Source organism: Stigmatopora nigra, chromosome 23, assembly GCF_051989575.1.
Source record: "Stigmatopora nigra isolate UIUO_SnigA chromosome 23, RoL_Snig_1.1, whole genome shotgun sequence".
Lineage (NCBI taxonomy): Eukaryota > Metazoa > Chordata > Actinopteri > Syngnathiformes > Syngnathidae > Stigmatopora > Stigmatopora nigra.
The window spans coordinates 822,868-835,758 of NC_135530.1; the positions used below are offsets into that span (position 1 = coordinate 822,868).

General features: G+C 43.6%; 3 protein-coding genes across 3 annotated transcripts; 2 read left to right on the forward strand and 1 right to left on the reverse strand.

Moving 5' to 3' along the window:
• The first annotated feature begins 595 nt into the window (after window positions 1-595).
• Window positions 596-6,440, forward strand: tmtc1 (transmembrane O-mannosyltransferase targeting cadherins 1). Its single transcript, XM_077709758.1, has 19 exons — window positions 596-1,026; window positions 1,473-1,650; window positions 1,725-1,798; window positions 1,938-2,114; window positions 2,453-2,534; window positions 2,602-2,705; window positions 2,774-2,963; window positions 3,164-3,285; window positions 3,368-3,535; window positions 3,786-3,899; window positions 4,040-4,183; window positions 4,285-4,393; window positions 4,578-4,680; window positions 4,747-4,882; window positions 4,962-5,106; window positions 5,195-5,332; window positions 5,404-5,526; window positions 5,594-5,671; window positions 5,748-6,440. Exons 1-19 carry the CDS (start codon window positions 740-742, stop codon window positions 5,871-5,873), a joined length of 2,598 nt encoding a protein of 865 aa, XP_077565884.1. The 5' UTR covers window positions 596-739; the 3' UTR covers window positions 5,874-6,440.
• A 267-nt stretch (window positions 6,441-6,707) lies between these two features.
• cog5 (component of oligomeric golgi complex 5) lies at window positions 6,708-11,580 on the forward strand. Its single transcript, XM_077709881.1, has 22 exons — window positions 6,708-6,816; window positions 6,937-7,076; window positions 7,163-7,220; window positions 7,300-7,354; window positions 7,429-7,498; window positions 7,571-7,691; window positions 7,773-7,903; window positions 7,992-8,151; window positions 8,247-8,359; window positions 8,419-8,496; window positions 8,561-8,642; window positions 8,709-8,913; window positions 8,993-9,154; window positions 9,587-9,686; window positions 9,766-9,876; window positions 9,973-10,035; window positions 10,229-10,332; window positions 10,397-10,634; window positions 10,766-10,842; window positions 10,946-11,072; window positions 11,158-11,237; window positions 11,317-11,580. The coding sequence occupies exons 1-22, from the start codon at window positions 6,762-6,764 to the stop codon at window positions 11,435-11,437; spliced, it is 2,451 nt and encodes an 816-aa protein (XP_077566007.1). The 5' UTR covers window positions 6,708-6,761; the 3' UTR covers window positions 11,438-11,580.
• Window positions 11,581-11,595: 15 nt separating this feature from the next.
• ndufa5 (NADH:ubiquinone oxidoreductase subunit A5) lies at window positions 11,596-12,706 on the reverse strand. Its single transcript, XM_077709880.1, has 5 exons — window positions 12,603-12,706; window positions 12,336-12,380; window positions 11,953-12,069; window positions 11,832-11,897; window positions 11,596-11,757 (listed from the first exon to the last, which is right to left on the reverse strand). Exons 1-5 carry the CDS (start codon window positions 12,621-12,623, stop codon window positions 11,656-11,658), a joined length of 351 nt encoding a protein of 116 aa, XP_077566006.1. The 5' UTR covers window positions 12,624-12,706; the 3' UTR covers window positions 11,596-11,655.
• Window positions 12,707-12,891: the final 185 nt, after the last annotated feature.

Sequence of the window (12,891 nt, forward strand, 5' to 3'; positions counted from 1 at the left end):
TCATTTCCGTGATTGCGTTCGTTTTGTAATCGGAAGGAAGGTTGAAAGTTCCCTTTTATTGTTTGAAATTCGAATTGATAAAGGTCTAGTGACATTTAGTGTGTCAATTAACCGTTATCTAGCGGTTGTACTTTGTGTAAGATCCTAAATTGCAACAATGCTGGAGTAACTTGACAAAAAAGGAACTTTTGCAACTGTGGCCAATTTTAGAGGCCAAATGCTGCCATTCCCCATCTGATAAGAGTTGCATTTTATTGTATTTTGAAGAGACTCTTAATCAAAATCTTAAAAATTTACAGACATTTAGGTCTTAGAACATCTGCAAAATGACCATCAGTTGGCCACACGCATGTACGCATGCGCGTGAAGGCGGGTTAACGTGCTCTTCACGAACACTGTTTTACCTCGTACACGCAGCTTTTCGTTTGTCCTTTACGCGTTCGTTGAACAATAAGAATGTGTTAGCATTTTGACCTTTTTGCAAATGAATCATTTTATGCATGACAAACATTTCATTCATGTTTTTCACGAAAAAAATAAAATATTTTCCTCCCTTCACCACCCGCATCATTTTCTCAGGCCGTTCTCCGATTGTACCTGAAGGTAGCACAAAAAAATCAACTGTCCTCTTGAAATCACCTCAGCCGGTCACTCCCTTGGCTAGCGGAATGGCCGAATTCTTTCGCTTCCCAACATTTATTCGCACCCCTCGTGGGCTTCTGGAGAAACCAGGGCTGACATGACAGTCCGGGAGAGACAGCCAAGCCCCCCGCGAGCTCCCGTTCGACGGGCCAAGGGATGGACGGCGAGTCGCTACGCGCTTTTGGTGGTACTCTGCGGTTTATGCTACAGCAACTCTCTCCATGGGGAGTTGGTGCACGACGATGTTTGGGCTATTATCAACAACCCTGACGTCCGGCCTGGCTCAAGTCTCCAAAACATCTTTCGTAACGACTTTTGGGGCAAGAGAATGTCAGATAATTCGAGCCACAAGTCCTACAGGCCGTTTTGCATCCTCACCTTTAAGTAAGTTCTCTTTTTTTCATGCCGAGTTTTGCGTAAAATCATAAGTGGACGGTCGAGCAGTCTTGGATAAACGATGACCTTTTGGATTGATATCTTATTAAATACGTTTTTTGCTGCCAAATAGTCGTATTCCAAATCTGGTTTTAAGTTTCCAATGCTAGAAACGTTAACAATCTAAAATTCCGTTGTTTTTTTGCGCCCTAAACGCACCAAACAAAAACAAACAAACAAACAGGAAAATAACTAGCACAAACATTTGGTCAAGTTTTTACCAAGAACGTTTGATTCACTAAAACTTGACCAAAAATCTTTTATAATTAGGAAAATGGACTCAATAACAACAGAAAGTTTCATTTTGTATATTCTTCTTTTAACCCATTGACGTCCAATTCATTCTAATGGAGAAGATGCGTAATTTTCAAATGGCTTCCGATTTTCTTCATCAGGTTGAACATTCTTCTGGGAGGCATGACGCCGACGTACTTCCACCTGGTCAACATGGCTCTGCACTGTGCCGTCACCTGCTTACTGATGCGTACCTGCGAACTGTACGTCTTTGAGGAATCCCGTCTGGCCTTCATCACGTCCGCCCTGTTTGCGGTACACCCCGTCCACACCGAGGCCGTGAGTTCATCACACACAAAAGAATATTCAGTGTGCGCGCTTTTACATTGTCTTTAACATGTCTTGTGTTGCAGGTGTCTGGTATCGTGGGTCGAGCTGACGTTTTGGCTTGTCTTCTCTTCTTGCTGGCGTTTCTTTCTTACATAAGGTAAGGTTTTAATGGCTAACATCGCTGGGTTTAATAACTTTGGCGTAGCACTGAATTACATTGGATTTATTCATCCAAACAGTATTTCAAAACAAGACTCTCCATTAAAATGGTGTCTTCTCATTTGTCATCCTCTCAGAAGTGTCGGCACGAGCACACCCGAAGACTCGACTCCCAGCACGGTGTCGGCGGGGTCTTTGCTCGCCAGTTTGCTTCTGGGAACCAGCGCCATGTTAGTCAAAGAAACGGGCATCACCGTGTTCGGCGTGTGCGTGTTTTACGACGCCCTCGTGCTCTGCGGAAAGCATCTTTTCAGGTGAGTGCCGAGGAACTGTCAATGAACTTGAAAAAACGGTACCACGGTGACCAGTGCTTTTAAATCTACGACTGAGCGGTGGTCAAAAATGGTACTGCAAGCAAGCGTCTTTTCCACCCCAAGTTGCCAAATAAGATCAAGCTGCATTAAAGAACGAATTTTGCAAATGACAGAGGCTGACAAACTACACATTAATTTCACATTAGTAAACATTTGAACATGCACTATATATGGTATACAACCCATTTGTAATACATGACAAAAATGTTGGTCAGCAATTTTTATTTATTTATTTGTTTAGCGATGATGTCATTGTGATTGTATGTGTTATCCTTTAGACAGCTATCTGGATCTGGCGTGAGACAACTTGTAGAAATCTGGAAGCCCTTCTTGAAGCGAGCCTTTGTGGTGACGGCTTACGTGAGTACCAAAATGGAATTTTAGCCGCGTTTGTGTCGCTAATGTTTTTTTCTTTTGGCCTTTTTAGGTGTTGGCCATTTTATCCATCAGGTTGTGGTTAATGGGAGATTCTATGCCACTTTTCTCCGAACAAGACAATCCTGCATCCTTTGCACCTTCGCTGCTTACTAGGTCAGTGTTTTTTGTTGTTGTTGTTTTTTTTGGGGACTTAACTTCTTGACGATTTTTCCATTTGTCAGAGTTTTGACCTACTCGTACCTACTGTACTTCAACACCTGGCTACTGCTGGCCCCCGTTGTCCTGTGCTACGACTGGCAAGTGGGTAGCATCCCTCTGGTGGAGTCCCTGAGCGACGTTCGCAACGTGGCCACCGCCGTCCTCGCCGCGGTGATGTTTGCCCTCTGCCGTCATGGCGTCCACTCACTCAAGGTAACTTTAATCAAGACTTACTTTCTTATTTATTAGTCTGTTTAGTGTTATCGTGCACTTCGTGGTGAGGCTTTAAATGTCATTTTTACTTGCATAATGACAATAAAAGCATTAAATTCAATTCAATGATGCGTTCGACACTGCCCTCTAGCGGACATTGAAATAATTTCCAATTGTAGTAACTTGCCTTGTTTTTTCAGAAAGAAGAGAACAAGGAAGTGTTGATGGGGATGTTGTTTTTAGTCTTTCCTTTCATTCCTGCAAGTAACTTGTTCTTCAGAGTGGGTTTCGTCGTGGCTGAGAGGGTTCTTTATATGCCCAGGTCACTATCTTTTGGATGACATTTTTGGGAAAAGTGCTTGCATCCATCCCCTGCTTAATTTTTTTTTTAACTCTCCCCATAGCATGGGTTACTGTATCCTGGTGGTTCACGGGCTGAGTCGACTCCTCTCCTCGGTGGGCCGTTGGGGAACCATGTTCCTCAGTGCCTCGGTGCTCTTGCTGCTGCTGCTCTTCTCCTGGAAGACCGTTCAGCAGAACAAAGTCTGGCTCTCCAGGGAGGCCCTCTTCAGGCGAGTTACAAAAAAGATTCTTACCAATTGTTTTCGAGTTTGCATGTTGTTGTTGGTTGTGCAAAGCGTCCCTGTCAAATCTGGGAGTTGAGCAATACTGACTGTGTCCGCTAGAGGGTAGTGAACGCTCCTGGATTTGATTCGATTGATTTAGTACATATGTGGGTTACACTTCACTTTTTTCATTTTAGGGAATGTAGAAAATCATTTTCTCTTGATTTTGTTAATTTTTATTTTTTTTTATTTTCAGTTCTGGGATCTGGACTCTCCCGCATAATGCCAAAGTGCATTACAACTATGGCAACTTCCTGAAGGACAACACTCGCCATCAAGAAGCCATTTACCATTACACCATCGCTCTCAGGTACGATTCAAACTCTTGGAAAATATTTAAATGAACATTTAAATAAAATGCCATGAATCAGTCCAACAATGTACAATGAGTTAACTCCTCCAGCTTTTCCTCAAAATGTACGGATGCTCTAATGAAAATGACCTGAGCAGGTTGTACCCCCGCCACGCCAGTGCCATGAACAATCTGGGCACCCTCACACACCACCCGGAGGAGGCCGAGCGCTACTACCGGAGAGCCCTGGACATCAATCCGCAGCACAATCGAGCACTCTTCAACCTGGGAAATCTTCTCAAGTCAGTTGCTTTCTCGTCTTTGCCATAAACGCTACAGACTTAGTGACATTTCTGCCTTAGCACTTGACTGAAGATGTTTTTTTTTATTATTTTAAATCCAGGTTGCAGGGGAAGGCGAAAGAAGCAGAAACGTTGCTGCTGGACTCCATTAACTATGGTCCACATTTCGCCGATGCTTATTCCAGTTTAGCGTCACTCTACGCCGACCAGGTATGTGTTTACCTTACATAGAAATATGTATTTTGTGGACTCTGAGCTGTATTAAAATAGGCAATGCCCTATCAACCTCTATTATTTTTTAGCATCTCATTTTAACTTTAAATGTATGTTTTGGAACGAAGCTAACGGATGCTAACGTTAGCCCTCCACAAAGTATTTTGTTTTGTTGTTGTAGAAACGCAATTCCGAAGCACATGAAATGTACCTGAAAGGAATGGAGAATTGTCCCGACAACTCAGACCTGCATAACAACTATGGAGTATTTTTGGTGGATACTGGTAAGTGAAGCATTATGAGTGTAAACAAGTCCTCTTTGAAAGCCTATCGCTTGGTTTCTTTGACAGGAAAGGAGGAGTCGGCGGCTGCTCACTATCAGCAAGCCATTCAACTCAAAGCGGCTCACTACGTTGCCATGGTGAACTTGGGACGTCTTCTCCGCTCCTCTAATTTGAATAAAGAAGCTGAGTTCTGGTATAAAAGGTACATTTTGTTTTGTCAAATATACGGACTGGCTTCCAAGTGAAGCGGTCAACATAATCCTGGACTTTCTTTCCTGTAGGGCACTTCAAGTGACAAGGAAGGTGGAGATCCTCGCACCACTGGGGGCACTCTACTACAACACGGGGCGCTACGACGAAGCCCTGCGCGTTTACCGAGAGGCCGTTAGCCTACAGCCGGAAAGCACGGATATATGGCTAGCCCTGGTTAGCATCCACGGTCTACCACCCCTCTGTTACACACTTGGAGAGAATTTTATTCCTTCATTTTAGCGAGCGACATGTGTGTACACAGGCGCAGGTGTTGACTATGGCCGGACGTACAAAGGAGGCCGAGAAAATGACCCTGGACATCATCTCCAGAGGGAATGATTGCGTGGAATGTTACCGCCTCCTGTCGTCCATCTACAGCAAACATGGCAACCATACGGAGGCCAGTATACCGTAGGATTGGGACTTTTAAGCGCTGGGTGCTATTTTGAAAATGTGTTTGTTTTTTTCCAGGCTCTGGAAGCTCTGAACCGGGCTCTCGGGCTCAATCCTCACGATCTGGCCGTGAAGGCAGAGTTGTATTTCTCCAAGGGCAACCAGCTACGAGAGATGAACCAGTTGGACCTAGCTTTTCAGGTACGGCCTACAAATGGCTCCGCTGCATTTTACGCTATTCACCGCCATGTCCACTTCTCTTAAATAGAGCTATCAATTAGCTGTGGAACTCAAACCCGATCAGTCACAAGCCTGGATGAACATGGGAGGTATTCGGCACATGAAGGTACGAAAATACTTTTCATTCTTTCAAACGGGAGTCCTCTGAAAATACAAATGAACAGACGTGTGTGTTTGCCCAGGGAGATTACGCGGCAGCCCGGATGTACTACCAAAAAGCCTTGAGTCTCAATCCTGCCTCCAAACTGTTAAAAGAGAATCTGGAGAAGCTGGATCGGATCGAGAAGAGGATGACAGAGGTGCCGTAGTGGAATGGTGGGGCATTGCTCAGAAGATGACATTGAATCTAGCTTATCCAAATGTGCTTTTGCATACCCTACGCAAGTCAACTATATTTTACTCGGCCTTCTGCTTCCGGCTTTAACGATAGTTGTTAACTCGCGGTGGTGACTGACAGCGGTGACGCTACGATTGTGAGTGCGAGTGGTTGTCTGTCTCTCTCTGTGTCCTATGCCTGACTGGCGACCAGTCTAGGGTGTCGTCTGCCTTTCGCTCAAAGCCAGGTGGGATAGGTAACGATAAGATAAGCTCCAGCAACCCTTGCGATGATGAGCGGTACGGATGATGAATTAATGAATCAATATTTACTGTATTATACATGATAAAGAACTCAAAGTGAAATGTCCATTTCAGAGGAAGAAAATAAGTGTCTACATGATAGGGAGGATGACTACTGCGCTTCACTACTACTACTACAGGATTTCCATATGATGCAGTGACAATTGTGAGTTTCTCAGAGTAAATGTAGATTTGCTTATTTTTATGTAAAAAAGAATGATAAAATGCTCAAATAATAAACTCTTATGGCATTCTTATTTACGTTTTTCCCTCATTATTTACCTATATACAACTGAGTTATGCCACATCTAAAATGGAAGCACGCTGCCGTATCGCACAAGCCGTACATGTTAATGAAAACTAATTATTTTGGCACCCATTTAATTTACTGTATCTATAAAATAAATAAAATGCTCATTTATTCGGTTAAACATATAAACTATAAGTTTTTTAAAAGTGCACACTTTATTGAGATGAACGTAAGTTTTTGTCGTAAAGCACTCTGAATGCTGCCGTAAAGAGAAAACAAAATCGTAGAAGAAGAATCCTGCCCCGTCGTTTACGGAAGTCAAGTCAACATGGATACATTGCATTACAGCAATAATCAGTCGATTAATTCATCACTAAAAGACGGTAAACTCCCTCAAAGACCAACCGTTGCGTTAGAATGTGTGATTGTAATATTTCCAACGTTATTTGACCGTGGTTTGCAATCTGACTTTATCTCAATGAAACCTCTCGCTCTATTTGCAGAGTTCTATGCAGATTTCCTTGCTAGAGAATTTGATGTCAAGATATATACTGCTCAAGCCATCCATCATGCTGTCATCGCCGAACAGCTGGCAAAACTGGCACAAGGAATCAGTCAACTTGACAAAGAGCTTCATAGCCAGGTACGATCGCGTTAAAGTGCTACACAACATGGTTCAGCCTTCCTGGTAGAATCAGGCGTCAATATGATCATATTTGTTTTTGCTAGGTTGTTGCCAGACATGAAGACTTATTGGCTCAAGCAACTGGAATCGAGTCTCTTGAAGGTACCCTTTCATGTATTCGAGGAATAACATAAACATTCATTTGTTTTTGAATGAAAGATAATATTCAGACAAATTTTAGGGGTCCTCCAGATGATGCAGACCAGAATCAGTGCTCTACAAGCTGCTGTTGACAGGTGAATAAGAGTTTTATAGTGGTGCTTTACAGCTGTTAATAAATGTCGTGTGTTTTTTTATCACATACTTTCAGGATTCGAAACAAAATAGTTGACCCATACAATAAGATCACAGCCAGGATCACCCAATTGAGCAGATTACAGGTAAACGCTTCTATTCCTATGGAGTCCTTTCATAGAGCGGATTTTACACGCCATGGCTTCCTTCTCGTCCAGGTGGCTTGCGATCTTCTGCGCAGAATTATTCGGATCTTGCACCTGAGCAAGAGGCTTCAAGTTCAACTGCAGGGCGGCAGTCGGGAAATAACCAAAGCGGCGCACAGTCTCAACGAACTAGGTCAGGACATCCATTTCCATACAAATAACATGATAAAAATGCATCTATTTTTTTTCTAATACTTCTGAAATGAATTTTCAGATTATCTGTCGCAAGGAGTAGATTTGAGCGGCATCGAGGTGATCCAGAACGACCTGGTGCTGATCGCTAGAGCCAGGCTGGAGGTGGAGAACCAGGCCAAACGATTATTGGAACAGGGCACAGAAATTCAGGTAAGAATTAACCTAGCGGCTACTTCAATTAAATACTGGCACGTATTCTTCCCTTTTTGAAAATGTATTTTTTGTGGGTGTGTCTCAGAATCCAACACAGGTTGGCACAGCCTTGCAGGTTTTCTACAACCTGGGTAGTTTGAAGGAAACCATTGCCGCTGTGGTGGGTTCGTACCAGCTTAGCATACAGGACCACATCAACAGCGCTTTGGACATTAAAGCATTGACGCAATCGGCAAACCCCAGAGGTAAACAATCTTTTTTGGAAATGAGTCAACGACAAAAGTAGCATTTTTTTCAAGGGTCATTTGAAAGGTGGACCGACTACATTTGTTTTTGTCAGGCGCCCCCGGAAGAGCCGTCCTCCCGACTGCGGGCAGCACGCCGGCTTTCCGCGCCGCCCTTTGGACAAATTTGGAGAAACTGATGGACCAGATCTGCGCGGCTTGCATACAAGTCGGTGAATGTCGATGCTCTTTTGAAATGAAGGTGATGCTGACGTCCTTTTATTTTAGGTGCAACATCTTCATAAAGTGCTGAATAAGAAAAGAGACCCCGTTAGTCATCGGCGTTTCATGGACGAGATCAACAAGGTGCGTCGCCTCGCTCGCCACCATCATTGAAAATTGTACCCAACGCTCGACCACTTGATTCCAGGATGGCGAAGCGGACATCTTGGAAACCTTTTGGACGGATGTCACCGACAAACTGAGGGAAGGATTTCACACGGCCACTCAAGGTCTTTTTTCCTTTTTTTATCATTTTGAAAAGGGCTAAAAGTGATTGTATATTTTCTTGTCGACAGCGTCTTCGTTCTTGAAGCAAGCATTTGAAGGGGAGTACCCCAAATTGTTGCGACTGTACAACGAGCTCTGGCGCCGTCTCCAGCAACACAGCGCTAGCTTGCGTAGCTCGCTAAGCAACAACAGTGGCGGCGGCGGAACGGACGGCGCCCTGGAGCCCGAAACGGACCACCCGGATGTCTTCTCTCAAAGTAAAGCCGACTACAAGTGAGTCTTTGCTTGCCAAAATGGCTTCCGACGGTAGCGGTCTCAATACATGAAGCCTTGTGCGCTTTCCTTTGCTTAGCCCGGAGAAACTTCTGAAAGATTCTCTGCATCCGTACGAAGCGGCGTACCTGTCCAAGTCCCTGTCTCGTCTCTTCGATCCCATAAACCTGGTGTTTCCCATGGGCGGGCGCAACCCGCCGTCCAGCGACGAGTTGGACTCCATCATCAAGACCATCAGCAGGTCAGATGCGAGGAAAATTCCAAAGCAAATCAATATTAAGCATGAAATAATAGAAAAAGATGAGTGGTGTATCCGTGAGCTAGCTCTGAGCTAGCTCGCTAACATAACATTAAAACTCATTTTTAAGTCTGCGTGTATAGTTATCCAAGTTCATAAAGGTATCAATTTGAAGTTTCTGTTATGTTACGTAGTATCACAAAAGTGTTGACGTCAATTTTCTGTTGTTCTCCGCCGTTAGCTGCTAACTGCTAACCACTAGCCGTCTGTCTGTTCCATTGTAATACCCCATTTTTAAGTGTTTTTCCCCGAGTGTAGGGACAGATTCATTTGTATTTAGTTATTTTACATTGGAAACATTAATTTGACATATGAGCTTGGAATCCGGAAGGCACGGAGCTTGTATCTTGAGGGATTCTTGTCTTTTGTTGACAGTGAGCTGAACGTGGCGTCCATGGATTCCGAGCTGTCTCTGGCCGTTGCCAAGAACGCCGCCAAGACGGTGCAGCTCTTCTGTGTCAAGTCTGAACAACTGGTAGGTACATTGGCTTTTATTATTATTATTATTATTATTTTTCCATTTGAATGACTTTAGCGGCGGCGTGCTTTTGCAGCTTTGCACTCAGAGCGACGCCAGTCAGGTGATTGCGCCCATCACGGAAGGTCAGAGGAGGAACGCTGCCGTGGTCAACTCGCTTTATCGTCTCCAGCAGGCTGTTGCCAAGGTAACAACTACCTGCCTTTTTGGGTATATTCTGCCTTCAAGTCTTTTACACAGACTTGCTCTTATGTACCTTTTTAACTTTGAAACATTTTTATAGATCATTTCTGGTTTTGGTTCCCATCTGGTAGCTCCCGCTGAGGCCCTTTCTTCTTCTCTGGAGGTAAAAATAAATGTTTTTATGCCAAATACATTGTTTTTGAATGTAAGTGACTCCCCCAAAGATCAGCATTTATAAACAATGCACATCTCTTAGTAAAGGATGCAAATGAGGAGTTTTCCTCCCAAATAGCTGTTTGTTTTTGTTATTTTTGAATATTAATGTTGCATACCCAAATGCGTCTTTTTATTTGTAGGAAGTGTATTCCTTGATGAGCAACGCCGTCCATCCGCTTTTGCAGTCCGTAAGCGATTCTATCGAGGCCATCATCATCACCTTGCACCAGGAAGACTTTTCAGGGTGGGCCTAAATATATAAGAATTCCTTTTTATTTGTTATATAATGGGTGCTTAATTTGTTCCAGAAAGCTTCCCGAGTCGTCTCAGCCCGACGTGATGTGCTCCCTCTACATGAAGGAGTTGCAGGGCTTCATCTCCAGGGTGACCGCCGACTACTTCCGACGTTTCCAGTGCGCCGACTTCATCTACGAAAGCAGCGAATCCATCGCCCGGCGCGCCATCCAGCTATTTGTGCGACACGCCAGCTTGCTCCGCCCCCTGGGCGAAGGAGGGAAGATGCGCCTGGCTGCCGACTTTGCGCAGGTTCCACTATATGTCAAAAGTTTGCTCATAGGGACAGAAAATGCAGCTTTTTATTTAGGAGATTGGAAGTCCCTGAAGAAAAATGACTCTTTTGTTTGATTTATTTACATTTTTTTCTTCCCCCCTCCCAGATGGAGATGGCCGTCGCTCCGCTATGCCGACGAGTGTCCGATTTGGGCAAACCTTACAGACTGCTACGGTCTTTTAGGTATGTCTTTGCCACTTTTGGCTCTACAAATCCTTCAAAATAAAAAATAATAGGACTTTTTACTCCAACTGCTAGTATTTTTTTTTAATGACCCCCTCCTTAGGCCACTGCTGTTTCAGACGAGCAACCTGATCGTCAAGAGTCCAGTTGTGGGCGATTTGATTCCTTACAGCACCGTGCTTCACTTTCTCTTCACGAGGGCGCCGGCTGAACTGCGATCACCTCACCAGGCACGTCAACAAACCTCCGTCGGCCAAGAAAAAAACATCCAAATTGCCCCCCGACTCACGTTTTTCTAAATGTTGTCACCCACAGAGAGCAGAGTGGTCCATCGCCCGTTACTCCCAGTGGATGGACGACCATCCCTTGGAGAAGGATCGTCTGGCGCTGATCAGGTAAATCGGATCGAGAGTTTTGAACATAATCGGTGGTTACATTTAAAAAAAAAAATATTAATACAAATCTGTTTCTAAGGGGAGCTTTGGAGGCCTACGTCCAGTCCGTAAGGGCTCGCCAAGGGAAAGAATTTGCACCCATCTATCCCATAATGCTGCAGTTGTTGCAGATAGCCACGTCATCGGAAGCCCGTGGATAGGCAATGTATATAAATATTACCTTTTCTAATTATTTGAAAAAAAGTGGCTAGTCATGTTGCACGCTAACGCTAATTTGGCTTCATTTGCTTGTATGGCATCGGTTAAAATCTGGAATGAATTAAAAATAAGAGCTCATCTACAATGAAGGAACAAATGATCAGATTATTACTTTCACTTTTATTTTTAAATGCCAGTCAAATAGTACAAAGTCGTCGTTTCAGATGGGCCATTTCCATTGGTTGGGAGGGGGCTCCTCAATCAGGGGCTCCCACGGCTTCCACTCGGCCATCTTTCTCGACAAAGCCAGCTCGCATTCGGCCTGAAAACGCAAAAATATCAACATTACGCTTACGGCCAATGTTGACTTCCCCCCAAAAATGTGGTTATGGTTACCTGGAATATGACTTCTTCAATTTGTCCGCTATTGATCTTGGTCTCCAACTTTTGCACATCCTTTTCCTGTTGAGAAAGCGTCAGCGTTGCATAGACCAGCCCACTTTTTATCCAAACTCACCGTCTTGACGTGGTCGAATCTCTCGTTGACCAACTGTTCCGTATACTTTCTGTACGCCGCCTCTTGCGGGATGGCCTGCAAGGACGTCAGGATTTTGGAGTAGAGAATTCGAAGTCGCTAAAAAACAGTAAATAGCTTTAAAAATCAATACAACGATTACAATTTTAAATGCAATTCATCAAATTTAATGAAAATTATTTTAATTGTACTAAAAATAATAATACATCTAGTCCCAAATTTGTTATTAATGGTCTTAAAACTCGGGGGGTGGAAATGGTAGCTAGAATTATATACTGGACTAGGTTATTATAATTATACTAGCCAGTTACCATGTTTTTTCCCCTTTATCACGTTACGTCGGGCATCTGGGATTTGTGTCTCACCTCATGTGGATTGTTGGAGACTGCCAGACCAACCAGGCCGGTTGTCTAGAAAAGAGCATTTGATATAGTTTACATATCGAATTACAAGTAAATTCCAATGCATAAACAACAAACAAGCTCGTCTCTACGCCATTCTAAAGCGCTTACTTTTGGCTCGCAATGCATGCATTCGATAACGTTAAAATAACAATATACCTTTTAAAGATTAAATGTTTAATTTAGCTATTTGTTTTGATTTAAACCACAAACGTTGACCTCTAATTGTACCTTTTTCAAGAGTCCGGCCATTGCGACGCAACACTCGATCTTTGGATGCAAAATCCGGCCACTGATTTAGACGTCACGCAGATGCTCAACGCGTTATAACGACGTCATTCTGCGACGGACATCTTGGTGGGGGCAAAAATGCGCTCATATGGCACAACAAACAAAACTCGCTAATTTCAACGAAATTTTACGCAGTTTACGTCAAATGTGTTAGCGTAGAAAAATAATTAAAATGTATTTGTGGACTGTAAACAAACAGTTGTGCAGTTAGTTGTAGAGAATTACTGCA